Below are 23,458 nucleotides of genomic sequence, written 5' to 3' on the forward strand. Positions count from 1 at the left end.
TGTGTGAGTCTGCTCTTGTTCCCACTCACCTCTGCCCATCTCTCTGATCCATTTCTCTCTCCTTCCACCCCTCTTCATTCCCTCCCCTTCTCATTCACCACTGACCATTACAGAGAACTGAAGTGTTTTAAAAGTATATTATACTTATTAACAAAGTCCCAGTGGTCACTTTTTAAAGTATAAGTGTAACTGTAATCCCAGTGACTCCAAAGGCCAAGGCAGGAGGATCGTTTGAGCCCATGAGTTCAAGACCAGCCTGGGCAACATAGCGAGACCCCATCTCTTAAAAAAAAAAGCATACAACATTTATGTGGAATAAATAAAGTGAATTTGTACCTGGGATAGTTTACCTGCAGTGAACTGAGTGTCCCTCCTCTGAGACAGCCCTGTAATGCTGATACTCTGAGCACCTCTCCCTGTACCTCTGTGCTTCTGAAAAATCTCGTGTAAACCAAATCATTTTAAAGAGCTTGAGGCGGTCACTGTTTAAAGGACAGTGTAAATAATTCTAAAAGTGACTCTCCCCTGTTATGTGATCCCTTCTTTGGCCAGTTGACTTGGCGGGACTAGGTTCTCCTGTGTCCATTCCCAGGCTGAATACCTTGGACTTAAGAGAAGGCTTGTGTGGGCGTCCAGTGCCTACGCCAGGTTGAATTCCCACTGGACCATTGCACTGGGCCCGGTTAGGCGAAGCCCAGCCCAGCAAGGGCCAGGGACAGGGCATGCCTGGGCCAGCCCAGGAGCTTCTGTGGGGTGGGGGTGGGGGTGCTTAGAGAGTTGGGGCCAGGGAGGGGGCGTTAGGCCCTTTAGAGCAGCCTCCAGAGATCTGAACCCAGATTGGGTTTGGGACTTGTTTTGGGTCCTCCAGGAAATGGATTAAGCCAAGTAGACCCACCCCTAGCACCACCTCACCGCAGCCTCTCCTCTAGAGTCAAAGCCTGACCACAGAAATTTCTCTCCTAACTAGGAGTTCCCCTGATCAAACTTCAGAGCTGCCAAATCATTGTTCTCTCCTCTGATGGGTATTCTCAGGGTCTACCCAGGGCCCAGGGGCCATATGTACATGTTACTCTAGCTGAGAAGTTAAATTTCAGGATTCTAATTTCATAATGCCAACCACTACCCTTTTCTCTTCCTTTTGTAAATCTAAGATTCTATAAAGGGTGTTAACTTAATGTGACAACTAATGTTAATTCAGGTCTGCTTTGTAAATATCCTTGTGTCTATTGCCAAATCCCACAAAAGCTTGTGGCCTTTTTTGTGGGGTTGGAACAAGAAAAAGCCACATGGAAAAAACATTTCTATGTATGTTGCAGGCACTGTTATTGCTTAATGTCCTTTGATTCATTTGATTAGCTTCTTTTATGGTTTAGTACAGAAAACAAATTATCTTCCTTGAAAAACTGGTCAGTTTTCTTTGTCAGATAAGGAGAGTGATGTAACCCATCAGGTTTTCCTTTTGGCCCTGGCTTCCAGGAAGCTCAGAACTAATTGTAATGATCAGTCTTGTAATTGGCAGTCTCGATGACCTCCCCTTCTAACATTATTCTTTAAATTTTCTTATTTTGTTATTGTGAGTGTGTGTTTTCTCAATTCTAAGCTGCTCCCATTCCTTTTTGGAAAGCAGGCAAATCTGCTTCTAGGACTCATGCGAAGAAAAGTGATAAATAAAAAATGATCCCCAAAGAAGATCAGTTCACGCCACCTTCAGATTTTTAAAGGTGGCATGAATTGATTCCAAGACATATGCGGAGGGTGACAGTAACTCCTTGAGGAGCAGCGTGAGAAAGCCTGTCCCACCTTCTTGCCCAGCTCAAACCTGGGCTGAGGCGCTGTTGCAATGTCTCCCCGAAGTCAGGAGAGAATTTGAATGTTCACCAAGAAGTATTGTTTTTATCTGATTTATGAGGCAATAGCCTTGAGGACAGACCAGGAGAAATTTGTTGTCACACAGCCTGCGGCTACAGAAACACCCAGGTCTGGATTCTTCTGTGGCTTCTTCTGACCTGAGAAAATCGCTGAACCTCTCTGGGCCTCCAGTGGCCTCGTTGTCCCTAAGGAGGGGGATAGTGGGCAAGAATAGTAATGTGGAATGAGATATTTATCCAACTCTAAAGGAGGAGTGGTTTGTACATTTAAAAACCAGAGTAGGCCGGGCGCGGTGGCTCACGCCTGTAATCCTAGCACCCTGGGAGGCCGAGGCGGGAGGATGGCTCAAGATCAGGAGTTCGAGACCAGCCTGAGCAAGAGCGAGACCCCGTCTCTACTAAAAATACAAAGAAATTAGCTGGACAACTAAAAATATATAGAAAAAATTAGCCGGGCATGGTGGCACATGCCTGTAGTCCTAGCTACTCGGGAGGCTGAGGCAGTAGGATTGCTTGAGCCCAGGAGTTTGAGGTTGCTGTGAGCTAGGCTGACACCACGGCACTCTAGCCTGGGTGACAGAGTGAGACTCTGTCTCCAAAAAAAAAAAAAAAAAAAAGCCAGAGTAGAAATTACAAAGGAAGAATTTGCGTTTGTAAAAACTGTAAACATTTGTATGTTAGAAAAAAATACACCTACCAGCAAAAAGGGTAAAGGAGCAATTTCAGTAATAATCAGAAAAATGCAAAATAAGCCAACCACGCAGGTTCGTTTATTTTGGTCAAAGAAATAAGCAAAAGCATGTTTTAAATACCCCATGCTGGCAGCAACGTGGGGAAGTTGGCTTTCTCAAAAGTGCTCACAGGGAACGTTAATCTAACCCTTTTAGAAAGCCATTTGGAGAGCTGCACTGAGAGTTTTTGGAATATTTATAACTTTGCCCCAGAAATTCTATTCCAGGACTCTATGCTATAAAAATCCATAATATGGAAGAAATTCCTTGCAGAAAGATGTTCATGGGGGGCTGTCTGTATTATTTAAAACAGAATCAATACAAATGTTTGATATCAGAGGAACAGTATTTACGAAATGGAATAGGGCATATTATTAAAAATAATGCTCTGATGATGGTAAACCATAGAGAATGCTCAGAATATATTACTTGATAAAGCAGGACACAAAATTGTATGTTCACAATAATTGTGTCATTTATATATATGTATGATGGTAGTTAGGTATAAATGAGACTTCAAGGAAATACAACAAAATACAACAGTGGTTGTGTCAGGGTGGTAAGAAAACTGTTTTATTTTTGTTTTTGCCCTTTTTAACCTTTATTTTTCAAAATCATAGTGCTATATTTTCTAATAAAGATACATAGTTTTTTAAAGGAACATAAGCGAAAATGGAGAGGTGAGTTAGATATGTGAGTCCCAGGTTTTAGGATCCAGAACAGTAAAATTAAGGGGAAGAAAACCAGGCTGGGCAGGAAGCTGAGCCTGAGTCCAGACCCGTGGCCACAACCGGTTCTGACGGGACCTCCCCGGCCCCCGCCGTCCCCGCCCCGGACCCGCATTCTCGAAAGCAGACACTGAGGTCCCGGTGCCAGAAGCCAAATTGGCCCCGCCGCGTCCTCCCTGGGAACTCCAGTCGCCGCTGTGATGACGCATGACGTCTTGCCCTGTTTGCAAACACAGGGTTCCTAAGGGGAAAGACATGGGTGAGGAAGACGTTCCTCTGAATCCTGGTCGCCTGTCCCTTCATGGCTTTTAGGCACACCGGGTAAAAATCCTCCCTCACCAAAACACTGAGAGCCCCACACCTTCTCCCTGGTGACTGGAGAAAGAACCTTCCAGAAATGCAGTCATCTGGGACCCCTCCGGCCACACGCGCTCACGGGAAAGCTGAGCCAAGCCACGTGGGAGCATTTGCTCGGCGTCCGTCATGCACCTGGCGGGATCGCGGGCGGAAGGGAGGAGCAGGCACTCGCCCCTCCGCAGGGCAGAGCCCCCAGACGTCTTCACAAACCCGGCCCTGCGTCACAGCCGCCAAGGAACGTGTCACACGTGTAGAGACTTAAGCCAGACTCCTCGAGTTTCCGATTCCAGGATGTGGGTGGGGTCTGGGTTTCTGTCTGTCTGTTCTTTAATCTGCAGACTTGATTAAAGAACTTGTCTTTAGCCTGACAGACTTGAGAACGTGGCGTTCTCGGGGTGCGCTGTGTGGGCCGGGCAGGGCGTGTGAGCGGAGGCGCAGGGAGACTTTGTAATCCCTCATCGCTGACGTCGCTGAGCACAGCCGTCACTCATCCCAGCCCGGGGAACCCTGGCCTGCGGTCCCCGGGCCTCAGCAGTGCTCTCTGAGGGACGCCGAGGCGCGGTCCTTTTGTAAAGGGAGGCTCTGCTCTGTGAAGCCAGTGTCCTCAGAGCACTCACGATCCTGGAAGATTCTAGAATGCCTTCCAGGCCACCCTCCCCTCTGAACCTGAAGATCAGTCCTTCCCGCTCCCGCTCCCCTGGGGTGTGACTCGGCCTCTGGGCCTGCACTGCCCTCGCCCTGAAGTCACACCAGCAGACGCAGTGCCGAGCGGGTGCGTCTGGGTGTGCTGTGTCACTCATCCTTTTTTCTGGCTGTCAAAGGTGCAGATAATTAATAAGAAGCTGGATCTTAGCAACGTCCAGTCCAAGTGTGGCTCAAAGGATAATATCAAACACGTCCCAGGAGGCGGCAGTGTGAGTACCTTCACACGTTCCCTGCACCGTGGTGTGGTTTGATTTTTTAAGAAGTGGCATGAGTACATATACTCGCGAGGCATTGCATAGAATAAATCCTTCTCCGGCTCAGGATCTATTTGTGTCCCCAGGCAAATGTAGCCCAGGCTCCAAGTCCTCACGCTGCCATGTCCGTGGAAGTCCTTCCTTCCCCAGGCATGGGGGGCAGGTCCTGGCCAGCGCAGGCCGCACAGGTAGAATGGGGAAGGGGATGGACCCTCCCCTGAGCCCCTCTCTGGGCAGCTGGGTCCCCAGGACATAATCCCCACCATGGACTCACACACCCACTGGAAGGTGGGCTGAAGGTGGTGGCACCTGAGACTGGGGACCTCCTCCCGTCACTTGGGGAGGTCCCCATTGAGTGGCTCCACTGTGGACAGGTGGCCTGTTTGTTCTGATAAGTGGACAGGAAGGTGTTACTGTCCCACCTCGGGCCAAGAGTCCAGTCTCTGCTCAGTTGTGTCTCTTCCACGTTCAAGGGAGGAGCCGATTCTGGAAGCCTCTCAGCTTCGGTTTAAAACCGGCTCTACCCTCTGGCAGAGGCTGCAGTGCAAAGAGCCAAACAAAAGTGTGACAGGTCACTCTGCCTGATGGAGAAATACTGCTTTCGGCCCTTTTATATTTGGTCTCCTCCAAACGTCCCTGGGGACACCCTGTATCCTCAGTGGAGTGTCCCTGTGAGCTCTGGGGCGATCTTCACGCCCCACCTACCCACGTGATGGACTCAGCGGCTCGGCATCTTCCTGGCTGGTCCGTGTTCCCGGGCTCCTCTCTCCCTGCCGCCCTCCTCGCTCCCCAGCTCTCTCGGTCAGCCCCGGCCATGAGCAGCCTTTCACCGCCCTGGGCAACTGGAGCTCCAAGATCTTTGAGGCCCACCGCAGGGGGGCCTTGGTTTCTGAGAGCAGGCGCCTGGCCCGGGCTGGCAGTGCCCTGTGACTGCTGCAGCCCTGGGCCGGCTCCCTCCAGAAAGTGCCGGCCTGGGCCGCAGGCACCACCCGCATCCGGCCAGAGGGTTTATTCTTGCAATGTGCTGCTGCCTCCTGCCCGAGCACCGTCTGCTGCTGCCGCCGAGAGCCCGCTGTAGTCCGGGAGTAGGAGCGCTTGCCCTGCGGCTGCTGCATGGGGCTTTATTAACGCTTCCTCGCCAGTGTCGCTGCGTGTCTCCTCTGCCCTCACGCCCCGCTCCCCTGTCCACCCACCATGTCTCCTAAGACGGCAGCGTGTGTGCCGCCCCACCCCACCGCCCGGCCTCGTTCCCGGGCTCCGTGTGCTGGTTGCGTTTTCAGCCGTTTCAGCTTCGACTCCTGGTTCTCTGGCTTCGGAGGAGGAAGGCCGCGGGCTTTCTGGTTAGATTCATTCCTGTCTGGGGGCTGGTGGAGGTTGTGCCACTGAGGCCGTGGGGTCTGGCTCCAGGGGCCGCAGATGGCAGGCACGAGAGAGCCACATGGCCCTGTCCCTTTGGTGAGGGGCAGCTGATGCCCAGAGAAGCTGCAGTGCCCAGAACACTCGGGGACTTCCTTGGGGCCTCCGCTGTGTCCTGCACTGTGCCGGCCTGTGGGCCTGTGACCTGTCAAAGAGCCACACGATGACCCAGGTGGGGCACTGTCCTCTGCCAGAGGCCACTGCTTGTTGGCAGCGGGAGCCTTCCCGGGAAGCCCTTCTCCTGGTGAATGGTTGTGAGGGTCACCTGCTCACTGTCAGCCTCTGGCTCATGGGGCCCGCTGGATCTCCCCCCTCCCCCAGCAAGGTGACATCCCAGCAGGCAGGCCCTGCTCCCCTACCTGGGACCCCCTGGGCTCCAGGCTCCTCTGCAGGGCTGGTCGCCCCCTCCCCAGCCTCCGGGCACCTGCCCACCGGCTCCCACCCTCATCCGCTCTGTCCCCTAGCCCAGCCCCACCCTTTGTCTGCCTGACAGTGACTTCACCCAGGCCAGAGGGAGGAGGGAATGATGCCTCTGTCCCCGCCCTCCCGGGGACATAGGTCATCTTCCTCCCAACACATCACCCCCGCACTGACCCCAAGGGCCAGGCCATCTGCCAGCTCTCTGTCAATAAGCAAACACCAACGTGACTTTAAAATAATGGGGGTTTTTTCCAGTTTAGACCAAGGTAGAAGACCCTCTTTCTTTCTGTGGCCTTGATGAACCCCTCCAAGACTTGGGGCCGTCTCTCTCCTGGGCCACCCTGGGGCAAGGAGCCGCTGGCCTCCACCCCACGAGGTCCCAGCAGAGGCCCCAGGGGTTCTGGAGTGTCAGTCGGTGGCCCAGGCCCCTCACGGCCATGGCTTTGTGGAGACTTGCCTACAGGAGACCCATCTGCCACTGTGGGGTCCCCACAGGGTGCGCCCTCAGGGGAACAGGAGGCTCAGGGGCCGTCCTTCCCAAGGGTGCTGAGCCTGGAGCCCACAGGCCTCCCCTCGTGTGTCCGAGTCGGCCCGAGCCAGCGGGACACACTGTCTGTTGCGTCTCTGCTGTGCCGCCTGCCCGTCCTGGCAGTTGCTTTGCTCATTTGGAACCGTCCAGGACGCCGTGTGCACGGGTGCCAGCGCTCTCTCCTCCGAGTTGCTGTGCTGCTCTGGGTCCTGCCTGGTGACCCGACACTGCTCTGGGTCCCGGAGCCGGGATCTGCGGAAGCTTCTCTGGCTACAAAGCCCACCTGTCAGTCCTCACGTAGCCTCTCCTCCTCCTCGAGGCCCGCAGACAGCTCCGCCTTTCCAAAGAGATTTTCAAACGCTGCAACACTAACCAGATCGGCCGCTTCTCTCTCCGTGTCTGAATGTGACCTGTCAATTTCATGTCAGGAAAGGGAGGGGCTTTTGTACAGTGTCCCTGTTTTCCCATGAGGATCTTTTGTTCCGCAGGGATGGAAGACGCTCCAACCCCACAGTTATTTTGTGAAGACCCAGCTCCCTTGGGACAGGGCTGGCCGCACTTCACCACCACATTTTCCCACCCTGACTGGGGTGTGTTCCTTGGGGCAGACAGGAACCGCCGTCCAAGCAGGGCCTGGGCTTACACAGCTGCTTTTCATTGTGTTACACCCATACTAAAATAATCCCATTTTATTCTCTGTCTCTCCATCTGCCCCCCTCCTCTCTCTCTCACACATCCTCTCTCGCCTCCAGGTGCAAATAGTCTACAAACCAGTTGACCTGAGCAAGGTGACTTCCAAGTGTGGCTCGTTAGGCAACATTCACCATAAACCAGGTAGCCCTTGTGGAAGGCGAGGGTTGGGACAGAAGGGTGCTGGGGTCGGCGGGGGGCAGGGGGGCGAGGAAGGGAGATGGCAGGGGACGGGGACAGGACTGTCCAGGTGATGCCTTCCGGCCAGCAGGGGTTTGTCAGGTGGACCATCGAGGAGAGGGTTGAGTGTGGAACTTGCCGGGGCCTGGGGCACGTGGCCACCCCAGCTCGTCCCCGAGCAGGGCTGTGCTGGCCAAGGGGAGGGGACAAGGGAGGCCACATGCTGGTCCTAGACCCTAACCCGTGGTTCTCCAAGTGGGCTGTACATGGGGCCTCCCGGGCTGGCAGTGGACTTCCTCTGGCCCCCAAAGGCCAGCTATGTGTGTGTCCCAGCTTGGTCCCCAGCCAACATAGGGGACACTTCACCAGCCAGAGCCTGGGACCCCTGGGCCAGTGGCGTGCCCCTGCTGTGACTGTCTGAACAGAAAATGATGCTCCTGGAGCCCCCACCTCACACTGCGTGGAAGTCAGTGCTGTCCACGCATCTCCCGCAGCGATGCAAAGAGTCTACACCTGTGCTGCCCAGCACGTGGCCACGAGCCACACGTGGCTATTGAGCACTTGAAATGTGGCTAATGCAGTTGAAGAACTGAACCAATTTTATTGAGTTAAAGTTTAAGTAGCCACATGTGGCTCGGGGCTACCAGATTGGGCAGCACAGGTGTAGAGTCTGGCTCCCACCTGGGAGTTCAGAGGAGGGGCTTCTGCATCAGGCCCTATTTAGGGCCCAGGTCCCCACCTGAACCATTACTGTGGGAAGAGAAGGCCATCGGGAGCTCAGTCTAGAGCACGTCTCCTTATCTTCTGGCTGTCACGGACACCGTCTCTCTCAGTGAAAACTACCCCACGACTGGTGCGGCCATCCCAGCACACTGTGAGCCACTTTGCTCATCTGTCCCGAGAGAGGACGCGGGCCATCTCTTCCTCCCGCCGGGTCTTCCTTGCTCAGGCACTGCAGTAAGGGCCAAGGAGGGAGAAAGGGTCAGGCTCTTTCCTTTTTAGCGTGCGTTTTTTTTTTTTTTTTTTTTTTTTTTTTTTTTTTTTTTTTGAGACACAGTCTCACTCTGTTGCCCAGGCTAGAGTGCCGTGGCGTCAGCCTAGCTCACAGCAACCTCAAACTCCTGGGCTCCAGCAATCCTTCTGCCTCAGCCTCCCGAGTAGCTGGGACCACAGGCATATGCCACCACGCCCGGCTAATTTTTTCCATATATTTTTAGCTAATTTCTTTCTATTTTTATTAGAGACGGGGCCTCGCTCTTGCTCAGGCTGGTCTCGAACTCCTGAGCTCAAAATGATCCGCCCGCCTCGGCCTCCCAAGTGCTAGGGTTACAGGTGTGAGCCACTGCGCCCGGCCTAGCATGCGTTTTGATATTCAGTTTAATTCCAAGGTCTCCTGGGGTTGTGGTCTACCGATTGTTGGTAAAGAAAGATTTCACTTGTTGAAAACCAACCAATTTAGAATGTAGAATAATTTTTCCTGGGCTGAGCTGCCACGTATAATTCCTTCGCAGTGTCTCAAGAGGGGGAGTTTTCAGAGTAGATATTTGATGCACACTTTGATTAGGGAGACGAAGCAAACTGTTCTCAAGCCTTTTGCAAGGACTTGATCGTATCCAAACCACATGCCAAATGAGGGAGAGTCTTACCTGCTCCTAAAGGCTGGTCCCTACTGGGAATCACTTGCACGGCCCTTCATGTGCGAACATGAAGGTTATATCACTGTCCTCTCCCCTTCGGAGCAGTGGCACCTGCCCTCATTTTTGCTGTGCCCCAGCAGCCCATGGCTCTTTGCTCTCTAGACCTCATTTAATGCATGCTGAGTCCACTAAACCACAGAGAAAGATGGCAAGATGCTCTGGTGTGTGTTGTGTTCCAGGAGGTGGCCAGGTGGAAGTAAAATCTGAGAAGCTGGACTTCAAGGATCGAGTCCAGTCGAAGATTGGGTCCCTGGATAACATCACCCATGTCCCTGGCGGAGGAAATAAAAAGGTGAATGGGGCAGGACGGGGCGGAGGCTGCATGTGGATAACAGGTATCGATCAAGTCAGGTGCACAAAGGGCGGATCCTGCATTGACTGGCTTGACCTGGTTCTCGGCAACATCCAGGACGGTGGGTCTGGCTTAGCTGCCCACTGCCTCACCTGGGAGCTTTAGCAGATTGGTGCCTGGGCCCAGCCTGGGCAGCCTAACTGGTCTCAGGTGCAGCTGCGTATCTGGAGTTTAAAGGTCCCGGGTGATATTTTTTTTTTTTTTTTTGACAGAGTCTCGCTTTGTCCCCCAGCTAGAGTGCAGCAGTGTCATCATAGCTCACTGCAGCCTCAAACTCCTGGGCTCAAGTGATCCTCCTGCCTTCCCCTTCCGGGTAGTGTGTACTATAGGCACATACCACCACACCCAGCTAATTTTTCTATTTTTGGTAGAGACGCGGTGGGGGGGTGGGGGGCGGAGGAGTCTCTCTCTTGCTCAGGCTGGTCTCGAACTCCTGACCTCAAATGAGCTAGAGTGCCGTGGCGTCAGCCTAGCTCACAGCAACCTCAAACACCTGAGCTCAAGCAATCCTACTGCTGCCTCAGCCTCCCGAGTAGCTGGGACTACAGGCATGTGCCACCATGCCCAGCTAATTTTTTCTATATATTTTTAGTTGTTTGGCTAATTTCTTTCTATTTTTAGTAGAGACGGGGTCTCGCTCTTGCTGGTCTCGAACTTCTGAGCTCAAACGATCCCCCTACCTCGGCCTCCCAGAGTGCTAGGATTATAGGCGTGAGCCACAGCGCCCGGCCCAGGTGATTTTTCAGTGCAGTCAAAAGTGAGAACCACCGCCTAGGCCCCGGGCTGTGCAAGCATTCGCAGAAGGAGGAAGTAGGCATCCTCAAAGTCGGCCCTGGTGCAGGAAGAACAAGTCATGAGAACATAACCCAGTTTTCTAAACGGGTTACTAGGCAGGCAGAGCAAAACCAAGATGCTGAGGTCCAGATTTCAGCAAAGCCTCCACCTGCCTGTCATGAAAGCGTCCGCTCAGAGGCTGCTGGACCTCAGTGTCCCCGGCAGTCTCCGGGTCTTGCTGTGGGCATCTGTCTGCTGTGAGGGTAGGGGGCACAGGGTGAGGGTGGCCCTGAGCAAGCTGCCTCTGGGCCCAGCACAGGATGCGGTCTCGTGGCTGGCTTTTTCTCGTCTGCGAAAATGCAACCAAACACCCGCTGGGTTTCCCACCCACACCTGCCCTGAAGTTCTGGGAGTGGCTCATCTTCCAGCCTTTAGTGCCTCCAGCAGCTGACTGGGGAGTGGCGGAGGGAGAAGGGATGTCCCAGAACGAGACCCAACCCAGTGTGAGAAAGTGTGCTGCGCGAGGTGGCCCAGCTGGGTGGAAGCTGCAGCCGGGCCATCTTTCCACCACGCCATGCTGGGTGGCAGCCAGGAGTCCCCTGCCCTGGCCAGTCCCCACACCTCCCTCCTTGCCTTCCTCTGGCAATCCCCTCACTGCCTCTGGCTCCGATTCTGAACACACAGGTACGTCCTGTCTTGTGTTTGGGGTAAATCTCCAACTGTAGTTTTGTGGAGAAGCACCTGCTGGTGGGTCTTAAAGCAGACATTGCAAACTGAACCTTGGGGGCGCCCCGAGGCCGACGGGAAGGGAGCGGACTGGCCCCGAGATGATGACCTTGCACTGTCTGTTCCCCATGGTGCCCCTTCTGGACCCCAAGGTGGCCCTAAAATTTGTCATGCTTCTGCAGACACAAGGTGCAGGAACGCCTCTCGGTGCCTGGGTCACTATCAAAAAATGAGAAAACAAAGGGGGACCAGGAGGCTGCCTGCTGCAAAGGACATGGGGGCAGGGCCCAGCTCTCTGGAGAAGTGGAGAAGGTTCTCTGCAAAAGCCCAGGGTCTGGCCGGGCGTGGTGGCTCACACCTGTAATCCTAGCACTCTGGGAGGCCCAGGCAGGAGGATCACTTGAGGTCATGAGTTTGAGACCAGCCTGAGCAAGAGCAAGACCCCCGTTTCTACTAAAAATAGAAAAATTAGCTGGGCAACTAACAATAGAAACAAAAAAAATTAGCCAGCCATGGTGGCTCGTGCCTGTAGTCCCAGCTACTCAGGAGGCTGAGGCAGGAGGATCGCTTGAGCCCGGGAGTTTGAGGTTGCTGGGAGCTATTATGACACCATGGCACTCTAGCCCGGGCAACAGAGCGAGACTATGTCTCAAAAACCAAAAACCCCAGGGTCTGTTGGTTCCATCACCTATTCCCACCTGGTTTAGGGCTTAAGGCAGCGCCTCCCAGCCTGGGGGACTGGCCCCAGCCCTAAACAGTCTGAATGGGTCTGGATAAGGCCTGGGCGTTGGTGACTCCCTGGGTGAAGACAGGCCTCCGCCTCTGCTGGGAAAAGCTGGGCTTGACTCTGCTTGGAGGTGCGACGTGGGCAAGGTCTGTAAGCCCTTCCAGCCTTGGCCTGAATGGGATGGAGGTACTGTACCTACCCCAGGGTGGTGGTTCGACCCAAAAGGGCAATGTTCTGGAAACTGCCTGGAATGCTGTAGTCATCATAAGAATATGAGTTGGAGCCAAGTCCAAGTCGAAAACTTCTTGGCTTCTTCTGTTTCTAACTCACCTCTGCGATGGCTCAGAAAACTCGGAAGACACTGTCTGGTCCTAGAGGATCCCACCAGATTTAGTCCCCTGTTTTCTGAGTGTGAGGAGAAAAATTGCTAACAAGCAGTGGGGCGCACTGTGGTGTGCAGTCCCAGCTACTTAGGGAGGCAGAGGTGGGAGGGTCACTCTAGCCCATGAGTTCAAGGTCGGGCTGGGCAACGTAGCGAGAACTAAGTTCTAAATGAATGAATGAGTGAATGAATGCAGGCTTCAGCGAATCATGTTTTCCAGCACACCTGCCCCTGCTGCCCACAGCTGCGGCCACCTCCAGAGTCCTCATAGTCACTGGCAAAGGGGAGGAATGTGTGTGGCTCTGGCTGCGGGCAGGGGGGCTCCAGTGGCTCTGGGGCCATCCCTGGATCTGCTTCTCCTTCAACACCGGCATTTGCAGCTGGCATCCACTTACACGTGGCGTGTGGAGCCGTGTGCATACAGGGTCATTCAAGGTTGTTCACACACAGCACTGTTTGTACCAGCACAATACTGGAACAGCCTAAATATCCATCCATAGGGGAGTAGATGAATCTCGGCACCTCTGCTGTAAGGGAATTCTAAGCATGAGGAAGCTCTCTAGGTACTGATAACAGAAGATTACTAAGTTTGGAAATGAGTGCAAAGCTTGTGTATATCGTTGCCACATGTATTAAGATACATGTGTACGTCTGGATATGTGTGGGATATCTCAGGCTGTTGACAGGGCTTGTGCCCTTTCTCCATCTTGGTCTCACCCTCCCTCCCCTCCTCTCCTTGCAGATTGAAACCCACAAGCTGACCTTCCGCGAGAACGCCAAAGCCAAGACAGACCACGGGGCGGAAATTGTGTACAAGTCGCCCGTGGTGTCCGGGGACACGTCTCCACGGCACCTCAGCAACGTCTCCTCCACGGGCAGCATCAACATGGTAGACTCGCCCCAGCTCGCCACGCTAGCCGACGAAGTGTCCGCCTCCCTGGCCAAGCAGGGTTTGTGATCAGGCCCCCGGGGCGGTCAGTAATCGTGGAGAGAGGAGAGAGTGAGAGTGTGTGGCAAAAAAAAGAATAATGACCTGGCCCCTCGCCCTCTGCCCCCCAGCTGCTCCTCGCAGATCGGTTAATCGGTTAATCACCTAACCTGCTTTTGTCGCTCGGCTTTGGCTCGGGACTTCAAAATCAGTGATGGGAGTAAGAGCAAATTTCATCTTTCCAAATTGATGGGTGGGCTAATAATACAATATTTATTAAAAAAAAAAAACACTCAGAAACATGGCCACACCCAACATTTCCTTGGGCAATTCCTTCTGATTCTTTTTTTTCCCCCTCTGAGTTGAAGAGGGAGGAAGAGGCTCTGAAAGCTGCTTCTGGGGAATTTCAAGGGACGGGGGTGCCCACCGCCTCTGGCCCCGTCCTGGGGGTGTCACAGAGGCAGCGGCAGCAACAAGGGATTTGAAACTTCGTGTGTTCGTGGAGCCACAGGCAGATGATGTCAACCTTGTGTGAGTGTGACGGGGGGGGGGGGGGGGGGGGGGCGGGGGCGGGCAGGGGAGAGGAAGGAGGAGCGGGGGCGGGGAGAGGAAGGACGGCGCCGGGGAGTGGGAGACGCGACACCGCCCCCTGCCGGGCGCCGCCGGGAGAGCAGCGGGAAGGGCGACCGCCTCTGCAGCCCGCAGCAGCTCAGACTCGGCGGCTTCCTGCTCTTGGTGGCCTGGGTCGCCTGAGGGTCGGTGTGCCACCCTCTGGAGGGCGGCCTGTGGGAGAAGGGGCAGTGGGCAGGAGGAAAGGGAAGGTCAGTGGGAGGGTGGCACCCTGTGGGTTACTTCCTTGGAGGAGACTGACTTAGATGTCCGAGAGCGCTGGCCTCTTCCTCCCTCCCTGCAGGGTGGGGGTCCTTCGCTAAGGGGCTTCCTTCCGCTCCATGGAAACTCTGATTTATCGAGTTCTGAAGGTTGGATCTGCAGCCACGATTTTGGCCACCTCGCAGACCTGGGACTTTAGGGCTAACCAGTTCTCTTTGTAAGGACTTGTGCCTCTTGGGAGATGCCCGCCTGTTCCCACATCTGGCCTCTGGCATCTCTGGAGTGTGCGGGGGTCTGGGAGGTGGGTTCCGAGCCTCCCGGCCCTCCACGGCCACTGCAGCCACCTCTGTCTGCCCTGCCGTGCCGTCTGCTGTGAGAACCAATCACTGCCTGTATCCCTCATCATGTCACACTGTCCCGAGTTCCCAGCCTCACCACCCCCCTTCTCAGCAGTGGGCATTGGTTGGATATGGGAGGCACCTACTCTAAGTGGTGAAACCAAGGGAAGGCAAAGTCCGGCCACAAAGGTTGAACCTCAGTCTCTCGCTCCAAGTTCCACTCATCCTATGGGTGTGCCCCTCACAGCGGATTTGATGAGCTTATTGGATTCCCTGCTCCCACCTCCCATCAGGTATGAGCCAGGGTGCTGCTTGGCAGTGAACCCTATACGTTCTTGCCTTGTTGATGTGGAGAGAGCCTTTCCCTCCCAGGAGGCCTGGTCCCTTCCTGTGTTGAGCTGGCAGCAGGAGTTGGGTGTTGCCAGTGACGGCACCAGGATGAGCAGGCAAGGCTCCCCGGGCAGGACCACTCTTCCTCTGTCCCCCACTTGTACCCCAGCTTGAGACTGCCAGCCTCCCAGAGAGCCCAGCCACTGTTCACCTCCATGTGCATATAACCAGCCCTCTACACCCCCAAAAGGGGAACATGCCCCCTCGGAAATGGTTCTTCCCCCAGTCCCAGCTGGAAACAATGGTGTCTGTTCTGCTGGAGCAGCTGAACATATACGTAGATGTTGCCCTTTCCCTCCCTGTTTGCACTCTGTTGCATTGTAGTTGGATTTGTCTGTTTATGCTTGGATTCACCAGATGACTATGATAGTGACAAGACAAAAAAAAAAAAAAAAAAAAAAAAAGGGACGCATGTATCTTGAAATGCTTGTAAAGAGGTTTCTAACCCACGCCCATGAGGGTTAGATCTCTCTCACCCTCATGCTGGGACTTGGCTCCAGGAAGCCAGTGTGGCTGTACCCTGCGGCTGGGGCCTCCCATGTTTTGCCACGTTTTGAAAGGTTTTCATCAGCATCTAGGACCCAAAAGAGACCAGATTCTGGCTTCTGAGGAGGACCTTCAGCTGCAAAGCCCTGAAGCACAGGATCAGGGCAGAAGCTATGGTATCCACCCCACCCCCCACCCCCCACTTCCCCCAGGGCTCCCTTTGGCAGGGCAGAGAGCGGTATGTCTTGTGGCTGGCCTGGTTTGCAGCATGGAGATGGTCCTCTCTGGTCACAGCCTGGAGAAGTCCCATAGCAGTCCTGAAAGAGGGTCTTGCAACTGCATCACAAGGAAAAGGAAGAAAGTCTATAGCCCCCAGAAGCCCATCCCTCAGGCTTCTCCAGGGTCACTCTCGGGAGGGACAGCCCAGGCCTCCTCACCAAGGGGTCTCCAACCACAGAAGGTACTGGAATGGATTGTCCATCCTGGATGGGCTCCAGGGGCCCGAGCTGCTTGACTGAGGAAGGATGACAAGTCAGGAAGCGTAGTTCCCAAAGCCTTGGCCGGAGCACCATCAGCCCACTGACTTTGCACAAGCTCTACCTGCTGCCGTGAGAAGAGGGAAGCCGCCTGTGCAGAAAAGAAACTCAGCAGCCTCAGGCCCAGTTCTGGCACTTCTGGTTTGGGTACAGTTAAAGGCAACCTGGGGGGCTGGGTGGTAGGGGCCCAGGGCCTCCCCCAGGGTTGGATGTCTCATTTGCAGCCAGGGCTTTCTGTGCAAGGAATTATCTGGGCTCAGAACTTTCCACTGTGAGGTTCTCTGCTGTCCTCTGAACCCCAGCTGTTCTCAGAAGTGAAGGGTTCAGAGGAAGAAAAAGGAAACGTGTAGAGATTTGTTAGCTGTTAAGAGCATGGCCTGCTCGTTACTGCTACCGGCTTTGGTACATTTCTTCTCGCACCTCTTTGCTCTTCCTGCAGTCCCTGGGCCCTGCTCTTCATTCAGCACCATGGGCCACCTGAGGAAGGCTTTGGCCTCTCCCTTGTGGGGTGGGCTACTGGGGTCATGGTTTAAGATGATCAGGTCAGTGCTGGCAGCTAGATTGCAAAGGGGTGCTGGCTTGTGCCCTTAAATGAGGACAATCCCCCCAGTGATGGACATTTCTCCCCGCACCCCATTTCTCCCACCCCCAGAGCCAATGTCCCTGGGTGGGCTAGACAGGGTGTACTATTTGCCTGTCAAGCTCTCAGTTCACTTTATCAATAGCTCCATTTAAGCTGACTTCAGTGGTGAGCCTGTTTCCTGTTTGCAATTGCTTATTGTGCTGTGGGGGGAGGGGGGAGGAATGTGTTCACTAGTTAACATGGGCAAAGGGAGGTCTTGGAGTGCAGCAGTTAAACTGCCCTGTAACCCTTTTCTTCATGATTTCAACTACATTTGCTAGAGGGAGGGAGATGCCATGGGGTTAGAGGTCCTTGTGCCATCACCTTTCCACTGATGGGTTTTCCCAGTTGCAGCAGGCAGCCAGCTCATTCCCCATGGCCTTCCCAGCTAAGTAGGAATCTGGAGATCTGGTTGCTTTAGCCTGTTGCCCTCTTGTGGGGGTCCCAGGCCCACAAGCATGCCTAAGACCCCAGCATCCTTCCCTCTAAGCTGTTTGCACCTCCGTGTCACCTCTCCCACCAACTGCAGATATGCAGCCTGTACTTTTAGCGGGGGCTGAGATTGTTACCTTCACCCTCCTTATCTTTGTCCTCCAAGTGAAGCCAAGAGGTGCGGGATGACGGCCGAGATTATCATCAGCTTGTTCCATCTACAGATCTGTGGCTTCAGGAGACTTCTGATTTCTCTTCAGCTTTGAAAAGGGTTACCCTGGCACTGGCCTAGAGTCTTAACCTCCTTATGGACTGAGCCCCATGAATTTACAAAGTTGGGCAGGACAATTTCCGGCACTTGCAAGTCCCATGATTTCTTTGGTAACTTTGAGGGTGGGGGGGAGGGACATGAAATCATCTTAGCTTAGCTTCCTGTTTGTGAATGTCCATATAGTGTATTGTGTGTTTTAACAAATGATTTACACTGACTGTTGCTGTAAAAGTGAATTTGGAAATAAAGTTATTACTGATTAAATAAAGTCTCTGTTCATGGATTCCGAGCACAAAAAAATGATAGAGTATATATGATTTTGTTCCTTCTCCACTCCCACTGCTTCACTTGATTAGCCTTAAAAATAAATAAATCTTAAAAAAAAGGATGTATGATTTTCAAGTTCTTTCCCAACCTTAGAGAACTTAGCTCAGAATAGGAAATGACAATATTGTTAAAAGCTGTAAGTCACGATTAACAGCTTTCTGGGGCCCTGATGGTGAAAGGAGTGTTCTCAGACTGGTTCATTTTCAGTCGAGTCTCTCATTCTAGTGCTGGCAAAACACCCTGGTCCAACTCAAAGGGCAGTATGAACCCTTGTGGGTGAGCTCACAGTGCGCACTCAGAGCTTGTAAGACCGGTGTCTGTATTCAAAGCTGAGAAAGTTGGGGATTGGGTATATGAGATCTGTCCCTGGAAATTAGTCCCGAGGCCTGGGCAGAAGCAGAACACCAGCCAACCAGCTGAATGAGCGGCTTAGATTCCTGCCAGGTTGACAAAGCTGCCTTTGTCTTTCCTTTGGAACCTCATTATGGATTGAGGAATATGTCTACTAAACCAAGACAGAGGTACCAGATAGCTTCTTCCTAGCAATGCCACAAAGGAAAAACAAAAACAGTAACCCCTCATATTGTTTCTTAATCATGTCAAGGTCATGCCAGTGAATCTTTAGATTTTCAAAGTACTTTTCTTGGCTTTTTCCTGATGTGCCACTGCAGGCAGATGCCCGAGTAGAACAGATCTTAACTGTAACTCCAGAAGCAGCAATACGCCAGCAAGAGAAATGCCACCTCAGCAGGCATGGCTTTTGGAGCCAAGACAGGCAGCAGGTAAAGTGAGAAAAGAGAACCAGGCCCACCTACTTATTCATCTTGTACAAAGACAATCAAGCATTTAGCCTCCTCAGAAGAAAGATGCTGTAATAATCTTAGGTAGCAGGCAGGAAGCAACCCAGGCATTTATGCAAATTATATATTCTCACCGACCCCCAACTCCAGAAGAAGTTCGTAAGGAAAAGTTAACTCTCCTTTAAAGAGCAACTTAGAATACACAAAATGTCATACTGCTGGCACCACTAGAGAAAGGAACGTCAAGAGGCAATGGTTCCACTACTTTCACTCCACAAAAAGAAAACGCAGATGATCCTTGCAGACCGCCTCTCCTCCTGGCACCCTTACCCTCAGTAAAAAAATCACCACATCCTCTCTCTGGTGACCATCAGAAGACCCTGCCATGTTCCCTGAAGACAGAATGGAGACTCTGCAAGGTTCAGAGCAATTCAGAGAACCCCAAAGATGGCTCCAGCAGAGCCGGCTCTGAAGCTACCACCACTGGCAGGTATATCATGTATACCCAGCAAGAGTCAAGATAGGCCTGGCACAAAACATTCTGTAACTCTTTTTTTTTTTTATTATTTTTTTCAATTTTTCCTTCCTTTTTTTGTAAGCACTAGTCTGTGCTTTGCGAACAGAATCAAGACATTAACAAAGATCAGCTTCTCTGAAGAAAAGCATTTCTATAGAACAAAGACAGCTACATGTTTCGCTGCCATTACACAGCTCAAAGCAGGAAAAGAAAATATTTACAAAATACAAGGTTTTTTTTCAATTTTTGTTTTTTTTTGTTTTTTTACAATGCTAAAAGGGTTATTCAGAATTTTCAACCTTATAAATAGAAGAAGCACTTTATGCATAGGGATATGGTGCATTATTGTTTTTTAAAGAAACAATGACAAACCCTTTAACTTGCAAACAGAACCAGAAAAAAAAAATCACTAATGTTGAAAATTGTGAAAAAACCCCAACCATTAAGCAGTTTGTCTACTATTTTTTATATGATTACAAAATGGCAAAAAAAAAAAAAAAAAAAAAAAGAAGTCCTTTCCCCCTCCCCCTTTTTGGTGATGTGATTATACATGAGACAGGAGGCACAAGGTTAACAAAGAAGGGTGACGGGGGAATGATGGAAACCACAGCTAGGACCAGACGTGTTCCACAGGCAAGGGGAACGTGAAAGAGGAAGAGTCTAATTGACACTGACAGGGACCTGGATGCGAGGGAAACATGACAAAGCGCATCAGTCAGTGAAAACAAAATTATACAGGGGAGCTGGCTGCTCACTTCCCAGATGCCCTGGTTTGCAGGGAGTGGGAACAGAGGCTAAGTAGTCCTAAACCCACCTTCACAGATCAGGACAGGTGGTAAAACCATTCCGAGCAGAAGGACTGGTGTGTGGGGGTGAGCATGGATGGGGCAGAGGGGAGGATGCCCAGGGGCAGGATGGTGAGAACCTGAGCAGCCACAGCCAGGTTACTGCAGTTAAGGAGTCAGGGCAGAGGTGACCAAATATAGATGAAAATGGAAACGAAAACAGGTCTCCAAGATCTAAGTGCCAGTGGAAGCCGTTCTGCCACTGACAGCTCAATGAGAACAGCTGGCAGTTACGGCAAAGAGGCTCTGGTGGGGGTGCTCCAGCACAGAAAACCAAGGGGGAGCCAGCCGGGAGGGCCAGGGCTGAGCCAAGCCACAGATGGGAGGGGAGCAGGTAAGAGCCCAGAGCACCCTGCTCTGTCCCACCCTCACCTAAGAAGGCAACGCTGAAGTGGAGCTTCCCATTCTCTCTGCCCACGTGGCTGTTCCGCCCTGCCCACAGGTGCCAGGGAGGGGGGTGATCATCTACCATCAGTAAGTCCAGTGATTCAACAGTGCAGACGATGTGCCAGGACCAGGCCAGCAGGGTCTTATCCTGAACTTCTGTTTGCCAACTGGAGGAAGTGCTCAGATGTGTGTGACAAGAAAACATGGAAACAAAAACAAAACAAAAATTAAAACAAGGAAAAAAAATGCCAAAGTAGGATCTAAATTCCTTAAATTCACTAAAAACTGTGAAAATTTCCGGCATATGATGTTTGAATATCAAACGCAGAGATTTCTGAAGCTTTAATGCCAATAGTTAGTGAGTCTGTTTAGATTCTTGTCTCCTGCTCATCTGTGAGTCGGGCGCTGAGCTGTGACTGTTGCTGCTAGATGCCGACTCTTGAGGGGGACAACGGGAGGCGAGGTGGGTGCCACCTCTGTCTCCCGGCCAGTCTTGCTGCCTGAGGTGCGCCGAGTACAGCGGGCTGCCCGTTCCTGTGCATCCAGCTGGTCCTCACACTCTGCCTGGGGACTGTACGCCAGGGGGAAGGTCCGCCGCTCCCATGGCTGGACAGACTGTGGGCAGACAAGGTGTGCTGGTCAAGACTCGGTCCCAGGCTGCTTCCTGCCATGAGTCCTACTTGTGTCCTGGAGCCTGGGGCAATCTGGGAAGACCACCCTTTTAACAATGGCCAATACAATTACATGTTTAGGAGGTCAATTTCAGCCCGTTATCCCCTCAGAATAGGGAGGAGGAGCTTTAAGATGAAACCCATCTTCAGCAGATGCCGTCCCTTCCTAACTCCATGCCCCACCTTGCCAACCCCACAGTAAGGCAGCATCCCTCACCTGTTCGTCCAGCCCCAGCTCTGGCGTGGAACAACGGGTATCTTCACTGGCTAAGTGTCGCGGAGTGTCCCGAGCCACAGGAGTGAGGGGTGCTGAGTGCAGTTCCGGGCTAATGGGGCTCCTAGGAGACTGACCATGGGAGAACTCCGACAAAGAGTGGCTACTACTGACATCAGGAGAGGCGGGCTGTGGGGTGGAGGGGTTGGCACTGCCCAGCTGGGGGGTTGTCCGGCCGTCTGATGACCTGTAAGACCTGTAACACCAAGGAATACAAATATGAGTGCCTAGGTAATATGAGATTTCTTGTCCACTTCTGGGGACTACGGAAGGGGGAAAGGTGAAAAAAGCATCCCTACCAGAGGAGCTGAGGCAGACTGACACCAACAGGTTTTTCCTAGGATCTAGCAAATCCCATTTCCTTCCACTACTGCCTGGAGGGCTAGCTACACTAAGAACTAGGCACACCTAACATCACAAGAGAAAGCCATGGCTGAACAACGCCAGGGGCTAATCTCTGGCACAGCGGCTGGTGAATTCATGGTGGTAGAGAAATTAGTTTTTGAAAATTGTAGTCAAAGAAAAAAAAAAGTAAAAACAAGAGCCCCCCAAATTTTCTACTTTAGAAAGAATCCCAAGGGCTTCTGCCACAGTTAACAATAAATGGAGGCCGGGCGTGGTGGCTCATGCCTGTAATCCTAGAACTCTGGAAGACCAAGGCAGGAGGATTGCTCGAGGTCAGGAGTTCGAGACCAGCCTGAGAGAGAGAGAGACCTCATCTCTACTAAAAATAGAAAGAAATTAGCCAGACAACTAAAAATATATAGAAAAAATTAGCCGGGCATGGTGGCGCATGCCTGTAGTCCCAGCTGAGGCAGGGGAGGCTGAGGCAGGAGGATTGCTTGAGCCCAGGAGTTTGAGGCTGCTGTGAGCTAGGCTGACGCCACAGCATTCTAGCCTGGGCAACAGAGCGAGACTCTGTCTCAAAACAAAACAAAACATAAAACCAATAAATGGAGAGAGGGTAGTGACGTATATATGGGGGACAGTTGTTTCGTTCTTTCAAGTAGGACCACAGTCCACTGTCCAAAGGAGGATTAACTTGTAGTGAGGCCTTCAAAGCTCCTTTAGCTAAATCACCACAACCCCTACTTATACCTCCACTAGTTCCAACAAACACCAAGGAACTTGGACATTCTTGGCCACGGCCAGTAGATGAATATAAAGAGCAACCAAGAGGCAGTGGCAATTTCGTGGACAGAGGCAGAGCCCGAACTCCCTGTCCACCCCCATCCACAGGCCCTGTGGACCTATGTCTGCCCCATCACCTGCTGCCCCGCCGCTGGGGTGGCACACTCGTGGTCCACAGCCACCGTGCCCTCTCCATCTCCTCACATTTGGCATGCAGGGCGGCGAAGGCTGCGTCGGATAGGTCCTCAATCTGCAATAAAGCAGCTTCATTGATCCCTTCTTTCCTCCAGGAAGCCAAGTTTGAGCAGAACATCCCCCACCCGATGCTGAGCTTTTCCCGGTTAGGACAAAATACAGAAAGCTTGCACTTGATGCCCACAGGTCTCGAGGCATCTAGAGTGTGTGCACCCACATATGTGTGTGCACACATGCATGTTAGTCAAAGAGAGAAGGACCATGCCATTACCTCCTCATTCTCCTCATCAGGACTCCCCTTCAGAGACTGAAGATCAACTTCTCGCCAGCTGCAAAGCCAAGAATGAACAATCATGACAAGCAGGCTACAGCCTGGGGCAGGATAAATTTGTCCATGCGAGTATGAGAGCCCTGCTCCTGCAGGTGACACTGCTCTATGATGGCAAGCTTGTGCCCTATCACAGCTCAGTCTCCTTATCCCTTGAGGCCACAAAAAGGCCAGAAATGGGAGATCAGGCTGGGGTTGTGTTGGGGCTGGGTGACTGGGACAAACTCAAGCAAAGGAACCTGTTTAAAGGGGACCACCACTATTCAGTACCAGCTGATTGCTACCACATGGGATGCATATACATGATTGCCAAATCTGATTTGTCAACAAAAACTAGAAATAAAGATTTACATGTGAAATACTGCTTTGATGTTGACAACAAATTCAATATTTTTAAACACACTGTATGTGTTAACAAAACATGTCTACAGACGAGTAATGGCCAGTGGCCTTGCCAGGTTGTGACCTCTGGTTTGGTTGGTGCATTCATAATAACGGAATGAGAGAGAACTATATAGAGAAATAATTTCAACTCCTATCAGGTAAGACCTCGCTTACTAAGATGACAGAACGCAAGGTTAGGGCCCAAAGCTTGGTCAGCAGAGAAGAAGAG

The 23,458-nt window shown here is 52.4% G+C and overlaps 2 protein-coding genes across 21 annotated transcripts in view; one reads left to right on the forward strand and one right to left on the reverse strand.

The window, feature by feature from the left end:
- The window catches only part of MAPT (microtubule associated protein tau), a 50,298-nt gene extending 32,756 nt beyond the window's left edge, over window positions 1-17,542 (forward strand). For 6 of the 11 annotated variants that reach the window (XM_069482723.1, XM_069482724.1, XM_069482726.1 and 3 more), the window contains 4 exons: window positions 4,506-4,598; window positions 7,761-7,842; window positions 9,755-9,867; window positions 13,279-13,989. In XM_069482723.1, the coding sequence (XP_069338824.1) occupies window positions 4,506-4,598; window positions 7,761-7,842; window positions 9,755-9,867; window positions 13,279-13,494 (504 nt within the window). In that variant the 3' untranslated portion in view covers window positions 13,495-13,989. Of the gene's footprint in view, window positions 1-4,505; window positions 4,599-7,760; window positions 7,843-9,754; window positions 9,868-13,278; window positions 13,990-14,444 lie in introns of those variants that run through there. The other 5 variants (XM_069482728.1, XM_069482725.1, XM_069482730.1 and 2 more) reach the window with 2 other exon arrangements.
- Window positions 17,543-19,036: 1,494 nt separating this feature from the next.
- The window catches only part of KANSL1 (KAT8 regulatory NSL complex subunit 1), a 184,432-nt gene continuing 180,010 nt past the window's right edge, over window positions 19,037-23,458 (reverse strand). For 9 of the 10 annotated variants that reach the window (XM_069482744.1, XM_069482743.1, XM_069482739.1 and 6 more), the window contains 4 exons: window positions 22,789-22,846; window positions 22,460-22,572; window positions 21,135-21,387; window positions 19,037-20,861 (listed from right to left, as the gene is read on the reverse strand). In XM_069482744.1, the coding sequence (XP_069338845.1) occupies window positions 20,634-20,861; window positions 21,135-21,387; window positions 22,460-22,572; window positions 22,789-22,846 (652 nt within the window). In that variant the 3' untranslated portion in view covers window positions 19,037-20,633. The remainder of the gene's footprint in view (window positions 20,862-21,134; window positions 21,388-22,459; window positions 22,573-22,788; window positions 22,847-23,458) is intronic. The other variant, XM_069482742.1, reaches the window with a different exon arrangement.

The sequence above is a fragment of the Eulemur rufifrons genome, chromosome 9, assembly GCF_041146395.1.
Source record: "Eulemur rufifrons isolate Redbay chromosome 9, OSU_ERuf_1, whole genome shotgun sequence".
NCBI lineage: Eukaryota > Metazoa > Chordata > Mammalia > Primates > Lemuridae > Eulemur > Eulemur rufifrons.